The following is a 20,422-nucleotide window of genomic DNA, read 5'->3' as shown; positions in this document are numbered from 1 at the left end:
AAAATGTATTAATATATATCTTGTTTTGTGATTATAAGAAAAAAAAAAAAGAAAAAGAGAAAAAAAGATTCAAAATTTTTTATAAAAATACTATTGTAAAAAAATTCACTTCAACAAGTTTTAAATATATTCGAGAACACTACAATTCTTAAATTATAATATTTCGATAACAGAAATATGATAAATTAATAATTTATAATTTGTTTTATGTATTATAAATATTTAAAATATTTTTTTTTTTGAAATTAACAAATCTTAAAATAAGTCTAAGATTACAAATTTTTTTAATGATTTCAGATATAAAAAATAAATGACTATATTATTAATTTCAAATCATGTTAGAATATATACTAATCTTCTATTATTAAAAAAATTTAACTTAATAAGTAATTCATTAATTTGATGATATTATATGATATTATATATATATAATATATATATATATATATATATATATATAAAATATATTGTTTCCTTTAACATATGATACTACTACGATTTGACGTTTTCAACGAATATACAATAGCATATATACCATGGTCTCTGGACCCCCGACGGTTACGACTTCTTGATCGGGAACTACTGCTGACACGAGCGTTACCGTTAACTTTGCAATCACTCATTTTCACGGTTATCGATAATCATACACGCACTGTTATTTACACATGTTAAGCCACAGTGCCTGTTCTTTCCATATCAGTAGCATATCACATATTACAAATCACATTCTTGCAATATAAAACTCTTTGTGCGGCTCGAGTTTCAACGGCTTATGTGCTGCTGCTGCTGCTGCACTGAATCAGTATTTATTTATAAATCTGCCAAAAGCTTGCCAAAACCGGGGTAGATGGATCCATGTTCACATGCGTAACAATGAGCAACCGTGAAGTATGCATTTCAAACTTTTTTTTCTTCTTACAAGGGAAGAGAGCACAGGAGAAAGTCAAGATTATATATATAGAGCAATAATAAGAACAGAATTCTCGTTAAAAACCGATAAAAAAGAACAGACTCTAATGATTTTAAATAAAAAAAAAAAAAAAATTGTCGTATAAAGATTTTTCAGTTCACTTGAAAATTGTGGTAACTTCGAAACTTCCCTTAGAAGCTCTTCTTACACGACTTTCACGCATCTATTTTAACCTGTGAACTGGTGCAAACCGACAGGCACGACACAGGATTTCTTAAATTAGTTCTGTTCGCCGGTTGCGCGCCGGAGCAAGCGCACTAGTAACTTTTTTGATAACCTAACTTAATATGCGAACTTCTTTAGCCTTAATGTATTGACAGAAAAATTTCTGAAATCTTCTATTGAATTAATTACATTATAAAAAGAAATTCGTAAATTTATAATTGTACATAGATATATAAACTAAAATATTAAAAATTAAAAATTTTAAGATGAAACGTGACAGCAGAAAAATAAATATAAATTATATATGGAAATAATTGAGCAAATAAATTTTAATATATAATAATAAGAAAATCATTGAATAAATTTTTTTAAATAAATTATTATCAATATTCTATATATTGAAAAATATAATAAATAAAATTTACTATTCTTCTTAAATTTCTACTTTATACTAGTAATAATACTTAAATAATATAATAATACAAAAATAAAATTCATATATATATATATATATATTATGTAAAATAAAATGTATGTTAAATTAAATTTTATGTACAAAGTACCATGTGATGTTACAACCAGGAAGAATTTTACAAATATAAATTAAAAATGAAAATAAAATTTTTTGATTTCAAATATTCACGAATAAATCAAATTGAAAACAATATTTATACTTATTTTTTCCTGATTATATGAATGGATAATTAGCAAATAATTAGATATATGCGAAAATGAATAAAAATATACAAAATTATACAAAATACAACAAAATCTTTTGTTTAAGATTTTGTTTAAGAGAAAATTGAATTTGAATATGTGTAGCCAAAAATTATTTATGCATTTGCATATTCGATGAATTTTTTAAATTCAATCTTCTCAAAAATAAACTCTAAAAAATGAAAAAAATTTTACATTTTTTAATTATTTTTTCATATAGATTAATTTTTTGTCAATTATTTATTTCTATGCAATTGAAATTAAATTTAATTAATTATCTTCTTATAAATAAGATTTCAAATTTGATTTTTGAAAATAAAATATTAAATGAAAAAAAAAATTTTACATATAATACTTCCATTTTGATTGTACCATTACTTATTTTCTGTACATTTTAATATCTGAATAATCAAACTAAGATAATATTTATCTTGTTACTTTCAAACAATTGTAAAAATTATATTCTTATGTATTATTTTCTATCAGCAACTTTAAAGTAATTTACTATGAAGTAGTGTTAATTTGATGCATGAAAGTAGCTTGAGTAAGATTTTACAAAAGCAGGTCGAGGTAACAATATCTAAAAAGAATACCAAATGATCATTGAAGATATACATAATATTTTTTCCGTTTCATTGTTTTTTTTTTCTTCATAAATCTATCATAAATTTGACATATTCAAACAATATAAGAGACATAGAGAGAATGATGATAAAATTGACCATATGGTTTGCTATAATATCATATATACTAGGATATATACTATTAAAACTGTCAATAAGAAACGAAGAAATATATAAAAACAAATTAATAGATTTTTTTCAAAATTGTAACAGTTTGATTTGTACAAACTTATGCTAAAGTAATTTATAGTTTCAATATATGAAAAACAATTTATTATATAAAAAGTAATACTTTTATTAATAAAATTAAAGAAACTTTTTAGTTTATAAGTTTATACTATTGGATTTGTTCATGAAATCATATATATATAATATCACATTATTTTAATTTATCGGACTTTATCTTATGGAAAATATATGCAGTCCATTCGATCATTTTTCTAACCAGTAAGAACCTTTCACCCGATTGGTGAACGCTCAAGGTTACCACTGACGCCGAAAGTCTTAAGATATTTTTTGCACACGCACGACGCGTGCTCTTGTGAAATGGCGTTAAGAGACCTTCAAACCATGCACGGAGCTCGCCATACATGCGTGGCCGTGACCTCATGCGTTTTTAATGATCAAATAATATAAATTATTTACTGTAGTATCAAAAAAATCGATCCCATTTCGAATCACGAAATAATTTTTCCAAGTTAGAACAAATAATAAAACTTTTGATGAATTGGATTTTTTATCAAGTTAATATCTTCTCATTTTAATTTTATTCAATATTATTTAATTTCGAAAATTATAAAAATTTAGAAAAATGAATAAATAAAAATGGATAAATAAAAAAAAAATGATATACTATAGTATTTTTAGATCAATTAATCAAATATGTTTCTTAATTTAAATGATAATAGAATTTTTGCAATTCTATAAAAAAATATTAATTGATTTATAACTAAATTGATAAAATATAATATTGTAAAGAAATATTAAAATAGAAAGAAGTGAATAAATTCAATATGAATAAATTCTTGATCTAATAATTTCAATTATCACATATAGAACTAATGATCAAATATGGAGTAGTATCTTTTGGGACCATTCACAAAATGGCTACATATTGATATATAAAAATATAAAATTATGATAATATTTATATATCGCATAAAAATAATTAATTAAATAAAAAATTTATAAACAATAAACCTATAAACCTATAAATTTTATAAATATCTGATAAAAAATAAAATATTTAAGCATTATATTAATTTGGATACACGTGTTTAAAATATAGATGAAATTTAACTGTAAGTTTTAATCAAAAATGCTTGTTTTAAAATAATTGAATATTTCTCTTTTAAATATATTTTTTTTTAATATCTTAATATTTAATCTTATTAAATGCTATTTTTATCAAAATCAAACGTATAATATTCAATATACACTTAGTGAGGTCAAAAGCAGCCATATTTGAACACAGTTATAGTTTAATCTTTGAAACAAATTTTATAATTTAACATTTACTTTTGGTTAAGAAATAATATAATAAGTTTGAATAAAAAAAAATGTTAACTAATTAAAAATATATAGTTCAATAATTAGATGAGTATTAGTATTATAACTAATCTTACATTTGAGAAATGTTCGTGAGTAACAAAATGTCGGAACCACGTTGCAGAAAGCAGATACATTGCGTCTATAGCTATTGAAGATCGCTTCAAAGTAACAAAATAATTTATACATACATTTTGAATCAAGATAGTTCTCTGCCGTCGCCGTTGCATCCGCTTGATCACTTTGTCACAGTAACAATAATTTAAAATAAAAAAGTAAAAAATGCAATAAAACTTTTATCCTTTAAAGCCGGTACGTAAGACTTCGAAGTTAAAAATAGAATATATATTTTATAAGAAAAAGAAAACGATGCGTGTAAAGGGCGCTCGTTATAATTAAATAAGAAGTTATATGTACAAATTCTACCAGATATTATAACACAAAAAAGAAGCCTTATAGGAACGGGATGCAATAAAACGCAATATATTAAGCGTATTCGTTACGTTGTGATGTATAAGAGTTAGAAAATGAATAACTTTTTAAATAGTATGAATGTAAGTATATACTTATATATAACTACGAATATACAAATGTTTAAAAAAGTAATTATAAAGGAAAAGGGAAATGGGAAAAACGGAGTAAAAAAATACACCCGGCTAGCACAGCACGTGCTGGCTACTGGAGGAACTCCGTTGTTCGATGAGAAAAGAAGTCGGGAACCTCCCTCCAGCAATAAGATCGTCAATGTTCGTGCACCTTCGGCACATTTCGCACCTTTTCGTCACATGATGATGTCACCATTTGGCACGAAGCTCCTTTCGGAGTTCTATACTTCTATGCTTTGCGTTTCAATCATTGAAAGAACATCCGTTCAACATTAAAAACGTGCAATAAATTATTATTATTATTATTGTTGTTGTTGTTGTTATTATTTAATTATTTATTATTATTATTAATATTTATTCCTATTTTATTAATAATATTTATTAATAATATTTATTAATAATATTTATTAATAATATTTTTCAATTTTGAGAACTATTTCAAATAAGCAATTAAAATTACAGATATATAATATGATTTAATTGAAAAAAATGAAGTTATTAGTTTCTTATTTAATGCAATTAAGAAACAACTTTACTAATGAACAATATCATATTTATATCTCTGTTCTTTTATTGGAAATATTTAAATCATATTTTTTTCTGAAATATAACACTTATAATGCAATATTACAAAATTAAAATGTGCTAAATGGAAATAAAATTTTATCCAATTTGTCTTTGTAAAAATAATTACATATTAATTTAGGTTTCTTTTTCTTTCCTATTTTTAAAAAATCTAAATTATTATATATACTAATAATTAATATACAAATAAAATATTTGTACTTTTATTTTATGAAAATCATATCAATTACGATATTTGAAAATTATGATTATTTTAATTGTTTAAATATTTAAATATTTTTCAATATTAGAAATATGAGTACTTGATCGTGTACTTTTAAAAATTTTATAAAAAAAAAATATTTTTCGCATCATTTTAAAAAATATTCAATATCTTAATTTTTTTATAAATCAAATAAATTATTTAAAATAAAATTTATATGTAAGCTCAAAATTTAATAAATATTTTACGAAAAAAAAATACAAAACTTTTACGATAAAATTAAAACAAGTCAGCACAAAAATATTCAATTTTGACTAATAATATTTTACATGAAATAATTATGTAAATTCATTTATAAATATTTTGTAATGTATAAAAAGAAGAATTTAAAAATATCAAAATTTATTTATATGTGAGTAACTGCAGAAATTCATTTCTTTTTACATGTTATATATACATATGCCTAAATAAAGATATCTTATGAATAAACATATATATATATTATTTATTATATATTAAGATTTCTAGTGATTTTAGAACTTATTTAAATTATCAAATATGCATAAAAATACATTAATTAAATTAATTGTTTATAAGTATTTAAATATAAAATTATATGCAATGATGATTAGAATTCTAACCTATAATTCTTATAAATTCTCATTTTAAAAAAAATTGCAATATATAAATTATATGCAAAATGTATATTATATCATAAGTAAAATAATTCATAATATTATAAACAAATAATGTTTTCTTTTTCAAATATAAATTAATTAATTTTATATATGAAATGAACAAATGTATATCATATCATATATATCATCAATATGTATATATCATATATCCATTACAAATATTTACAACAATTTTAATATAATGCAAAAGAATGAAAAATATTAATATAAAGAAAATATATAAATCAAAATATTGAAAATATTTTTAAAATATAATATATATAAATATCAAAAAATTATATTATATATATTTTTGGTTTTAAAAAAATTTAAAGATAAATATTTTAAAATGATATATCTATAAAATATGTAATATAAATATTTATAATAAATTCTTTAAACAAAAATAATAATAGTAAAATTGTAACATATACTCGTAGAAGTTTTTAACTAAAACTTTTTCAAATAATTTTTTTTAATAATCTTTTTTTAAATTTTTTTTTCAAATAATTGTTATTTTTATTTTTTGAACAAATATTTAAAATTTAGCAACAATAATAAAGTAATTTTTTAACCTATAATATTATCATAAAAACAGATTTAAGAAAAATAGATATAAAATTTACATCATGTATTAATTTTTTGACTTTTATTTTAATTTTTCTATTTATAATTTAAAAGTTTTTTTTATAATGTTACTCAAATATCAAAATATAAATAATTTTTAAACATGATATTTGAGCATTATTATGTTGATTATATTATTCTGATAACTATTAATTATATATCTGATATAATTATTAATTATACAATTTTAACATGTAAAAGAAATAAAATGGCATATAAAATGAATAAAAAATTATAACATTTTAAAAACTTACCATCAGATGATTTTTGCTGTTGTACTTCACTTCGAACAGGTTCAGATTCCGGTTTATCGCCAGTCGCATCTCCATTGGCTTTCAAATGATGGTCAGTTTGATTGTGAGTAGGTGTAGGAGTAGTGCCTCTAGAACTAAGACTCTTTTCCCTCGCTTTTTTTTCTTTTTGTTCTTTGGCACTCGACGGCAACTCAGTTGCACCGGTAGAAACAGCAGCAGTAGCAACAGGTTGATTGTGAGTGTGAGTCTGGGACTTTCTTCTAGGTGGTGAACTCGATGAATTTTTATTGGATAAATTAGGAAAAGGATCTCTGGCAGGAACAGGATTAACACTTGGGGCAGTGGTGGACGGTTTTGGGACCTCCGGAACATTCGTACTTGGTATAGTCACAATGGGAATTGACGTCTGTGTTATAATAGGTGTGGCACTCGTGTTCTTGACTTCAACTTCAGTTACGGGTAACTGCGCAGAAATATCATCCTTGTTTACGTTACGCGATATGGTTAGTGGTGGTTCTTCAATGACCACACTTTTCGATTCACTTCGAGGTTGAAATTCCTTCACAGGAATTTGTAATTGTTTAGACTCCATTTTCATTATACAGGAATCTATTTGAGATACGTTACTAGTGGTACCTAACGACTGACTACATATCGTGGCTACGTTAGGTATATTCTGCGTTGTTGAACTTGTGTTACACTGACTATTCACATCATTAGTAGAATTTGTTTGAGAATTAGTTAAACTTTGTGTTATATTTTGAGTTGTAGATGTGTTTGGTACACAAGTCGGTACCGCCGAGTCAGAACTAGACTCTTCGGTCACGACTTTCGCAAGTGTTTTTGCAACCCGGGCTGCAAAGTCGGCTTGCACCTCAGCGTCATTATTCTGTAACAATCACCAATTCTGCGTGATAGACAATGATACATAGCAATCGGATAAAGATTATGCTTGATAACTAAAAACTGGCTCCAAACTTAAATCATAGAAGACGAGAAATAAAACTAAATATACTTAAAGAAATAAAATAATAAACATTCAATATATTTTATACCTCTGTAACCCCTCAGCCATGGTTTGCATACTATAAGCAGAATCATAAAACTGTATGTAAGTAATATATTTATATAATAATATACATATATAGTCCAGATAAAAATAATTCCTAATTTAAAAGTAACTACAATTAAAATTTGTTTTATTAATTTCTTCAAATTTCCACCAATTTATATCAATTCTAATTTAATATTACTACTATTATTTCTACTAATACAAAAAATGCATTACTAAAAATTTTCAAATACAAATTATTAAAAATATAAATATTTTAAATTGATCATGGCTTTGGGTACAGATTATATAAACAATGGACCATAAGAGAACATCTCTTATTCTTAAAGTTCATTTAGTTTTTTAAAATTATTTATTTAATATAAGAAACATAATTTTAATTTTATATTCATTGTTCTTTTAATTATCTCTTATAATCAATTGTTAGTGTATTAACATTCTAATATTACTCACTTGTGGCTGAGGTGTTTCACGATTGCTAGATTCACCACTTTGAATAGTTTCATTATCTTTGTAAATCTCATGGCTTATATTTTTACCAGTTGATGGATCAACAATATCTGTAATAGCATTTTGTCCTCTTGGTTTCCGAGATTTTGTCGTACTATTTGTCGCATTCGCTGCACCACCATTATGACCCGAATATACATCTTCAAATAAAAAAAAAACATCATTTACAATATATACAATATGTACAAAACAAATAATTTAATTAATTGTAACACAAACTTAATCACACAAATGTAAATATTTATTAATAATTTGTAATATTTATGAATATATTTGTAATAATTACACATTACACATATATATATAATGCACATTTCTATTTTATAAAATTTTTTAAATACATTTATTTAATCAGTAACATACCATACATAAAATATACGTTATTTACAACATCCATTAATTAAAATTGAATAAAATAGTATATATTTCAATTGATATAAAAATATTCTATTTCTCGAGTGTATCTCAACTGATGAAAAAGTACGACTGTTCTATTCCACGAATGTATTTCAACTGATGGAAAATTGAAATACAACTGCTCTTATATTTAAACTCACGATATTTCTACCTGAGTTCATACCTGAGTAAATCTTTTAACTTCTTCGGTCGACAATCGACAACAATCGGTCATTGCAGAGAAAATATATAATAGACAAAAGTACAAGTATAAATAGTAAGATCGATTACGGTATTGAAGAAAAATAAGCTGTCAATTAAAGTCGATATTTGTACTAAGAAGATTAAACAGGTATAATGGCTTAATAACCAGAAATTTAAGTTTAGAAATTTAAGTTTTATTTTGTTTTGAATTCTAAATCATAAATAAAATGAACTGTACTTTCTATATTTCTTTCAGGTATATTTCATTACTTTATATTTTTCTTTTTTAAAATATTTTGCTTTATTAACCATAAATCATTCATATTTCATTCATATTCATATTCAAGTTTGTTGGGAACGTTTAAATTCATAAATAAAATAATTTTTGAATTATAAAATTGAGTTTTTCTAAATTCAATACTCAATTTTTTTAAATGTCAAAAAAAATCATATAAGATTATAATTTTCATACTGTTTAAAAAATCTTTACACATATATAATTTGATTACAAAATTTAATTACAAAATTTACTTTTTATTAAAAAAGATCTAACAATCTAGATAATGATAATTAATGATACTTGATAAAATATAGATATTTTACACAACTTACCAGTCTGAGAAAGAGATATACCCATTGGAGGTAAAGGTTGCGCTTGTTGTGTAGGCTGTTGAAGTGTACCTTGTGGTACTACTGGGGCTCCTTGGGCACCGGCCAGCGGGCCTGCAACATGTTGTGCCCCACCAGTAACAGCGCTTGCACCTGCCCTACTTATTAGTGGTGTATTCGGTGGTTGACCAGTAGGCCAATAATCTATAAAGAAAAATATAATGATTACATTTATTTTTAATCTTTATAATTTTAAATACTTACAAGGTTGAGGAGTTGGTGCAGGTGCACCATATCCAAACATATTTTGCGTTAGAATAGCCGAATGTTGAAAAGGTGGGAAATAAGACTGATTTTGATGCGTTTGATGCCTTTGAGGAGGACCACCGAACTAAAATAATAAAAATATTTATTACATTTACAGTTATTACCAATAAAAATGGTGAATATGATAATGATTTACACAAATATTTGTGATTAAAATAAAAAAAAAGTTTAAAATTTATTATTAAAAATAATAAATATAATAAATTTTATAGAAAAATTATTTTTTTAATATAAATGAAATGAATGATATATGATGATAAATATATAAAATCAACAGTACTTAACTACTACCTGAAGGGGCATTTGATTGTTCATTGCGTATAAAGATTGTTGATGTGGGCCAGGATGAAGATTAGGAACTGGATATATTGCTCCAGTTTGAACTGGCAAACCACCTGGGTGATAAATCGCAGTTGGTTGGCCTCCACCTCCACCAACTCCTGACATTCCTACAACTTGTGCACCTGTACCTCCTTGTCCCCCTCTGTGACTAATGCCTCGAGGTTGTTGTGGTCTAGGTCCTTGATAGTAACCCTGAAATTGACAATTAAAATAATAAGTAAAATTTATAAATATTTCTTTAATCATTAATAAAATTTATATTAATAATTGATTTAGAATTGATAGAATTTATAGTATAATACTATTTATAGCATAAAATTTATAAAAATATTCGTAATGTACGAATTTATATTATTCATAAATGATACTAATACTCATAAGTGACATTATTTCTATTTACTTGTGACGTCGGCCTTGTTTGCGTTGGCCCATATACTTGTGAAAGAGGTTGTGGTTGAGGTTGTAAATGGGCCTGTTTTCCCATTTCCTGAGGTGACGGTGTGTGTACCGGGGGAGTAGTGGTGGGAGCCGGACCTTGCGGCGGTTGTGACTGTACCCCGGGAGCCGGGGTTTGTGGTGGTGCTTGTCCTCCAGCAGGACCTCCTGGTGGAATTCCTGCTGCTGACTGTCCAATAGATTGTAAGCCGCCGAGTGGTGGAGGTCCTCTGCCCCCAGGTACTCCTACACTACCCCCTCCCCCGCCCACCTGGCCCCCTGGTTGGGTGCCGTAATTTTGTCCAGACACATGAAAATCTGATCCTGAAATTCAAAGAAAAGAAATTCGCTCAATTTTTAATTAGAAATACATAAAAAATTAGATATTAAGAATAATTGAATCTTCAATATTAATAAAAATATAGTGTGTTTCGATTCATAAAATTTTTTTCATATATAGATTTATAAATTTTTTCACAATAATATATAATTTTAAAAATTCACATATTTGTTTTTCTATATTATTTACTTTAACAATTTTTTAATGAAATTAATTAAGAGTATATACATAAAAAAAATATTAGTTGTTCAAATATAAAAATTGAGATTGATTCTAGCAATAAATTAACAATTCAACAATGTTTTATATCATATTATAAAATTAAAATAAAATTATATTAAATATTGAATTTTGAGAACATATTTAATAAATATTAATAAGCATTAATTTGATGTTAATTATTACTTATTTTTTTTTATAAATTATGATAAATTTTATAAATCCAATATGTTCTCATATATAATTATTTTTTCTTATATTTATAAGTAAAATATGGAAATAATTATTTAGTTTTATACTTTAAATATATCTGAAATAGTTTTTTCCATATTTATCAAACAATGATAAATCGAAAAAAAATTATATCAATAATTGTTACAAAGTATGTATCAAGATCTTCTTTACTATCATTGTTTATCTTTTAACTATTAAATACTAATTTCATGATATTAAAAAAGAAAAGGAAAAGAAAAATTAATTATATATTTAAGTTTGTATATGCATGATAGTATCTTGCTATATTGTACTCGCCATTCTGTCGTTAAACGAATTACTCGTGAAAGCGATTATGTGTGGAATTGCATGACATCGCTTGACACGTCGTCGTCATTGTCTAAGAGATATAGTGCAATCGATTACATGCATTATCAAAATATTTAATATAATAGAATTACTGTCTTCGAAAAACTCCATAAATTTTCAATAATATTATAAAAATGTGGAAAATATTTTTCACCACATGCTACGAATTCATCATAAAAAAATACGTTAAGAATATAGAAGATAAAAGAATAAAAAAAATATGGATACTTCGACGCTCACCGTTGAAGATCGGTACGAAGCTGGTTATCGTTTTTCGTCAAGTATATATTATGCCTATTTGCATAAATGGATTTTTACAACGAAAGAACAATGAAGTGACAACAAGGCTCTAACGTGAGCAAAGAAACCGAGAAGACGGCCTCGCGAACGGCCATCTTTGCACATGTGGACAGAAGCCAGAGCAGTGCTGCTATCTGTAGTCCCGTGAATGCATTGATTACTAAAAGGGGGGCGAGGCCGAACTTCATCATCAGGATCGTATTAAGTAAAAAGATGAAAAACTAAATATTTGTATCTCAAAAAATGTTTAAAATTTCATTTTGATATATTATAATTGATCGCTTGTGTTATAGTTTATTTATATGTAATATTTATATTTATATATAACATTTCAACTATATTTTTACAAAATAACATAATATATTATAAATAATTAAAAAAACTGCATGTTTATTTTTAAATCATATTTTAAATAACTTTTTCATAATCTTTTTTTTTAATAATAATATATTATATTTTTTTTAATAATAATGTTACTGAATATACTTTGAAATTTGATTGTTATATTATTTATATTATTTTCATTTAATAATTGAAGCTAAAAATAATTTTTATTATATTTCACTTTACTTTTAATATCATAATCACATTCCAAAAATTGAAGAATTATCATCTATTTATTTATTATTTATTATTTAAGCATTGGTCCATCTAAAGTATAGTATATATATATATATATATATATATATATATATATATATATATATATATATCTTCTACATTCTACTGATATATATATATATATATATATATATATCAGTAGAATGAAAAAATCGTGGCTTGGAAAATACAATCAGGAATGTAATACGTCATTTCCGGTATTAATTCTTTCTTTCTCTTTCCCCTTGTTTTTTATCTTTTTCTTTTCCATATTAATAAATTATAAATTTTTATATATAACATATATAAAAATTTTAATTTTCATCAATATGATTTAAAAATGATATATATGAGAATATAACTTAAAAAAAAGAATATAAAAAAAAATTATAAATGCATAAGAAGATAATATATATAAAAGTTGAAGTGAGGTTAGAACGATCACGCTTTAGCCACGTGGCTAACCCAATCTAAGAACAATAACATGTGAAGCGATAAGCATAGAAGTAAGATCTTTTAAAAAATATTATCATCGGAAATCAATCATTAATGTTGTAATAAATCTTTCTATATTTAAATGTTGAGAGAATTGTAGTTCGTAAAATTTTTTAAATATTAAATTTTATGAGCAAAGTACATATTATTATCGAAATATATATAGATTAAAAGATATAATTTATATATATAAAATTTCTATTTATATTAATAATAAATATTGAAATTCTTTTTTATCCATTAAATTTTTCTGCTATTGCTTTCGTATATTAAAAGATAAATATTTTTTAATATGAATTCATATTAATTTATTTTTGAGAATTTACATTAAATAAAAATTTACATAATGAATTTTACGATATGGATTATTAACAAATTTAACAGTTTATGCTGGATATTTTATTAATCAATTAAGAATTCAAAATATTTTTTATAAAATAGAATTATATTATTATAATTATTTTATAATATTAATTAATATAATATTAAATTTTTATATAAATATATCTAATTTTTTCAATGCTGAAAAATATTAATAAAAAGAATCTATATAATAGTATATGTTTATATAAATTAAAATTTTTTGTATTATAATAATTAAATAATATGTAATATATAACAAATAAATAAAATAATTAAACAAACTTCATTAATCCATATTAAATGAATAAAATATTTAACAAAATTTATAATTCTTTAAATGATAAAAATTTTTTGAAATGTTAGAATGTAGCGTCATCGTAACGAGGCATGTCATGTAAGAGGAAAGAATCGAACATAGCTCCGCGACTGTACAAGGTAGAAAGCATTTTATCGATTGACCTATATCGTGAATTGTCTACAATGCCGCCCAGGGGCGTTAAGGACTAACCTAAATACTATGCAATTCGATATATCGATACAGTAATATATCGTAAATTATCGAACAATTTATTGATTGAAGATTAAAAATTTAGAAATTCATCTGATAAGAAAAATTTTGATCGATAATAAAATATTGAAAAAAATATATATATATATTTTACATTATAAAATTTTAATGTAAAATCTTAAAATAAATGATATTTTCAGAATTATTAATCATTTTGGACTAATTATAAAAAAAAACTTATACAATTTAAGAATATAATCATCATTGCTATAAATAAAAAATATTAAAAAAATTTATTTTTGTAATCATTGTGGTATAAATCGAGCTTAGTCGTCTATCCACAAATAGATGCAAATGATTCGACTTCTGACAGATAGGGCACCAGGTCAAATTAACTACCTCCAGTGTGTTCGAAAATAACGGGCTTCATGTATGTATATCTATTTCTACATACATAAATGTGCCACATAGATATGTATTATACATATTGTCTATGCAATAAAAAAAAAATTGTAGATTAACTGATAAAAACTGAGAATTTAAGACAATTTTACAAATCAATATATAATTGTATCAGATTCAGTTAATTATAATTGCAATTGAACATAATATACATATCCATTGTTAAGAATATAAAAACTTAAGTCTTAAGTAAATAACAAAAATTTTTTAATTAAAAACGAATGTAAATAAAACACAAAATCTAAATGGGACGATGCTTCCATTGGTCACAAAAATATATGTCCATGGAGCAAATGAAAACAAAAAGCATGTAAACAAATATCTAATAATATGAGTAAAAACAACTTTTTTTATTTTATTTATTAGACAAAGTTTTATAAAGATGATGAACAAAGAAAACGTGAAGAACTATAAATAATAGAAACTAAATTTTTATATTTTTATAAAATATAATACTACATTATTTTTTATCAAAATTTTTAAGTTAATTTTATTTTTCAAATAAAAAAATTTCTTATTAAATTATTTATTAATTATTATATATTAAATCAAATAATATTATCAATAATATTAAATAAATCTTTTAATTAATTTGCATATTAAAGAATAATGTAATAATATTATATCAATTTTTTTTGGATAGATACTGAAAATTATATATTCAGATCAATTTGAAAAAATTTTTCCCATATAATTATGATAATAGTGATTATATCAGAATTGTTTAAATGTACAAATATATATATACCCTGTTATAAATTAAAAAGATAAATTTTTTCAATACATTAATTTTTTAAATATTTTTTTAATTTACAAATTCTAGTTTCAATAAATATAAATTTTAAATAATAATTAATATTAATTAATATTCAAAAGTAGTCATATTTTTTTTAAATCAAATTCAAATTTTAATTTGACTTTTTAGTTTAGTTAGTATTGTAATGTATAGTATACATGTAATTTATATGTAATATATACATTTAGAAAATGTAAGAATTACCATTATTTACAGACTTACAAGATGAATTATTATATAAAATATAATTGCTAATTTAAATAATTAAAATATTCTTTTTTTAAGTTGATAAAAATCAATGATAATCAAATTATAAAATAAAATGATTCTACATATACTATAATCAATGAAAACAAGTCATTAAAATATTAATTTTTAATTATTATTTAAACAATTAATTCATTATTTGTAATATTCGTTATTGTAGTTCATTATTTTCCAGTATTTTATATACATATTGAAAAAAAAAATTAATTTTTATATCATCAAATATAAAAGGTTTATTTTTTTTTCATTATTTTTTAACTAGTTTTATAATTTTATAAAAAATCATAAATATTTATTCTAAATGTAATAATTACACAAAAAATATTGTTTGTAAGATTTCCAATATAATTTTCAACATTGTTTTTTTTCTCTCCTGCCTTTCTTTCTGCATTGTTTGTTCTTGTACTTACTAGCATTTGCAGTAACGACTCGATACTGTGGCGGTGCTTGTTGATGCTGGGTTTGTTGCTGTTGTTGCTGCTGATGACTCAGATGGTTAATGTTAACAGTCAATTGATGATGGCTCAGCTGATGATTCAAGTGGGGACTCGGCGAGGGTGGTGGTTGATGGACCGGATGCACGTGGTGATTATGACCTGGCTGAGGATTTTGTGGATGAGGGGCCGAAAGGTGATGGTGGTGGTGAGGCCCTCCACAATGTGGTAAAAGACAGTGCATAGGTCCTACACCCACGGCTACACCCACTGCGCCCTCCTTTGAGACGCCATATCTCGAAACCATTCTTCCTGATGTAGCTTTTTCTTCTTATCCAGCGTCAATGATACACGCCTTGGCCGATAAAGTTGATCAAGAAAAAAGAATCGATCAAAAGAAAGTGTTTTCGTAGATTGGTTTTAAGATCTTTTTAAATGACGAATGCATCAGGATTCGGATATGCAATATTTATAAATTTAATAGGTAAAAACAATATTGCATAAATTTATCTCTGAACGTTTTTACCGTTGAAATAGTATGATCATACGTATTTATTCGTTCATATTTTTATATAAAATATATGTAACCGTAAAAAAGCCGTATTTTTCAAGCCGTAAATACAAATATTTTCTTTTTTTTATTTTCTTCGTTTCTTCTTTTTTTATGTTGGTGATCTCAGAATTAGCGATTGATTCAACACGATGAACAAATGGTCAATGGTATTAAGTATAAAAAATTCATCGATTTTTAACCGACACTTTTTTCGTTGTCTTTGAATCTTTCAATCGGCAATGCAGTACCATGATGTCATCGTGTACTTGATCGGTAATATAACAAAGGGTCTTATTGAACAGTGTTCATCATGAAAATTGAATACACCCTATAGAAGTCACGAGAAATCTTTTTGAAAATATTAATAGTAATGTTGTTTTCCTTTTATCTTCAATTTTCTTTAAATATTCATAACATTTGTTTTATTTGTACATATATGATTATTTCCAATTTTCATCTTCAAAACAATGTTATTTTTTATTTTTCGATTAGTTAGTAATATATTTAAATTTCACATATTAAGATATTCAATATAAGTAATGTTGAAAAAACATTCTTGAAAATAGAAATTCTTGACGACTAGAGGAAATGAAATGAAACTTTTCAAATTTTTGAAAAGTGTAAAAATTTCCATTGGTAAGATATTAAAACGAAAAGAATAAAATACCTTGACCAACATTTAATTAAATGATCGATCGATATTCATCGAATTTTGCTGCCTAAGACGTGTTTTATAGACGAAATGTCTGTACACGTGATAATCTGAAAGCAACATTTTCATTCGATATTTTTCAAATAGAATAAATTAATTTATTTATGCGATTTCATTGTTCAAAAATGACTTCACATGAAATTTAATTTTCTACTTGAGAATATCGCGCCATATTGTTTTTGTCTCGTTCGATGCACGCGATTCCTCTTGATGAAGTATTCTAGTATTCAACTGTCAAAACTTCTTAACGTGGAGATACACAAAAGTAAGAGACACGTTGAAACGGACGGACTATCGTACCTCTTCCATACCAAAATCGATATTTAAGGCTCGACCGGCGTCTCCCTCTTCGTACCACCCACTCTTGCTACGGGAAACTTCCTGTTCACAGAACACATACAGGTTATGTCCACCAATGATTTAGTATTCGAATGAAATCCAGCAGTATAGGATTTTGATTCACAATAGATTTCTCCAAATTCTTTTCACATATTCCTTCTTTCTTTACTATTGGATCACTAAGAAAAGTCTCAAGATTGATGATCGGAGGTATTCGGCCGCGTGCCGAAAAGTACCGAGTTGCGTTCTATGTAGTTTTCTCTGTATTGAGATTTATGAACGCGATAAAAAAAAGCGTTCGCAGGTAAAGAAGCGAATTACTCGCAACACTACGCACGCACGTTTTTAGTAACACTATGAATGTTTAATAGCACTCGCGTATATGCTCAAAAAAAAGTGCTTCAAATAAAGATTTTAAATTAAACAAAATTGAAACGGCGTCAAGTTGTTCCTAGGTTGCGTGAGATTCTTTCTCGGAAACCATAAGTTCCAAAATATCACCCTTTTTCAAGAATTTTACTTATTCGATATTGCAATCGAAGCTTAATATATATTTAACGTACGCGTTTATAGCAATATAACGTGTGCACTCAGAAATAGGAGAAATAAATTAACGATGATGTGAAGACGAGCGTACCCTTTTGCAAGGGACGCGACGAAGACTGATGCAGGCTAGTCCTTCTCACACGACTCACGAATCGCGACCCGCGGCCCCCTACCCGTTTCGCTCTGCAACTAAGGAGCGACAGGACTGTGTAGTGATTTTATAAGTACCCTTTCAAATTTGATTTAAAATTTTATAGAATTATTTTAATTTTACTAAATAAAATATTTAAATAATATTTAACAAAAAATTAATTATATATTATTTTTTATATACAGAAAAAAAAAATAATTAAATGAATTGTCCAAAATAATTAAATGAATAAATTTATTATTTTATTTTTATCATAATAAAAATTCTTTTTTTATTTTTAAATATATTAAAATGTCAATTTTTATAAATATTTTTTCTTAATAAATTTTTATTTTTTTAGAGCAAATAAGATTCACATTATTTTATAAAATATATTTTAAATTATGCAAATAAATGGTATGTATCTACTATTTTATATACATTTTTATTAAAATATTTGAGAATTCAAATATCATAAAAGTAAAATACACGTGTTACGCTACGGCCCTGAAAAGTAGTCAAACCCACACCGAATGGAAGATATATACCTACGGCCGCGTGCGCAGACCAGTGGACAGAGTGCAAAACCCTGCGCATGCGTAATGGACGTCGACACGGCAGACCCTTCAACTCGCATGAATGCAGTAGGCGCAGCCCCACAACACTTGAGGGTAAGGTGACGTGCAGCCTTGTGCATGCGCACGTATAGTTTATTCGCTTTAACTTTGTCACACCCGTATATTTGTATTCACTTTTTATTACCGCAAGAATCAAACGCATATATGTTTGATATAGATATGTTTCTCAAAATATTTCAAAATTTTTAAAAATTCAAATTAAAAAGATAAATAATAAATAAATAATTATAAAAAGATAAATTATAAATAAATAATATTTTTAATTTTTATTTATTACTACCAAATTAATAGAATTAATATTTCTTAAAATTATTTGCGCATTTATAATACAATAAAAATAATTTATAATTTATAAATATTATATAATTTATATAAAATTAATAATTTATATATTTATATAATATTATTGAAATTTTAATAATTATATTAAAAAATTTACATTAAAAAATGTTAATATTATTTCACACGAATTCAATTTTCCACAAAAATTTAAAAAAATGTTTATAAATAAAATTAATGTAAATATTTATAGATTGATTAATATTCTTTATTATTTTTAATGCATTATATATTTCAAAGAATTAATAATATAATTTTATATTATGTATTAAAATCATTCATATATATATATATATACACTTATATATATTGAAATATACATCTGACAAAGAAACTCTGTTATAAATTTTTCTTTAAATAAATATATTAATTATTTAACATTCCTTGAATTATGATTAATAATTATATCTTTTCAAAAAATCTTTTTAAAAAATTAAAAAAAAAAAATGAATCACACCTTTTTCTACATAAATAATAACACGATAAAGCAGGTGAAATTAAATCTTTTAATTTAAATCGTTTTTTCACCATAATAAACATTGATTTGAATGAATCAAAACATCTCCGTGATCATAGAATGCATATATTACAGCGAATATGCTTCTATTATTATTATAGATGAAGAAAAGAGATGATGAAGATAGTATATTTCTTAACGACATTCAGAACGATAAAGCAAACAGAGAAAGAAAAGAGAGACGAGTCACGAAGATACACGAACGTATGCCATGCGTGGGCGAAACTGCACGAACGCATAAATACAGAGAAGAAACACGAGAGGCGTACTCGACTTTGTTCAAATGAGGAACAAGATCCGCGAATGATGTGTATAGGTTAGGTAGGTAACCCAGTTTCGCCGGTACACCAGGCCAGGCTGCAGCAACGCCGTTTTACGATCGATACCTATATGCACCCGGTACTCTGCTCACAG

General features: G+C 24.8%; 1 protein-coding gene across 10 annotated transcripts in view; it reads right to left on the bottom strand.

The window, feature by feature from the left end:
* The window catches only part of Eif4g (eukaryotic translation initiation factor 4 gamma), a 41,163-nt gene that overhangs the window by 9,249 nt on the left and 11,492 nt on the right, over window positions 1–20,422 (bottom strand). For 4 of the 10 annotated variants that reach the window (XM_026441109.1, XM_026441112.1, XM_026441111.1 and 1 more), the window contains 6 exons: window positions 10,834–11,192; window positions 10,377–10,625; window positions 10,029–10,155; window positions 9,768–9,968; window positions 8,499–8,695; window positions 6,974–7,862 (listed from right to left, as the gene is read on the bottom strand). In XM_026441109.1, coding sequence (XP_026296894.1) covers window positions 6,974–7,862; window positions 8,499–8,695; window positions 9,768–9,968; window positions 10,029–10,155; window positions 10,377–10,625; window positions 10,834–11,192 — 2,022 coding nt within the window. 10 annotated transcript variants of the gene reach the window in all.

The sequence above is a fragment of the Apis mellifera genome, linkage group LG6 (genome assembly GCF_003254395.2).
Source record: "Apis mellifera strain DH4 linkage group LG6, Amel_HAv3.1, whole genome shotgun sequence".
NCBI lineage: Eukaryota > Metazoa > Arthropoda > Insecta > Hymenoptera > Apidae > Apis > Apis mellifera.
Note: the sequence above shows the minus strand (reverse complement) of the source record. Positions and strands in the feature narration are given on the sequence as shown.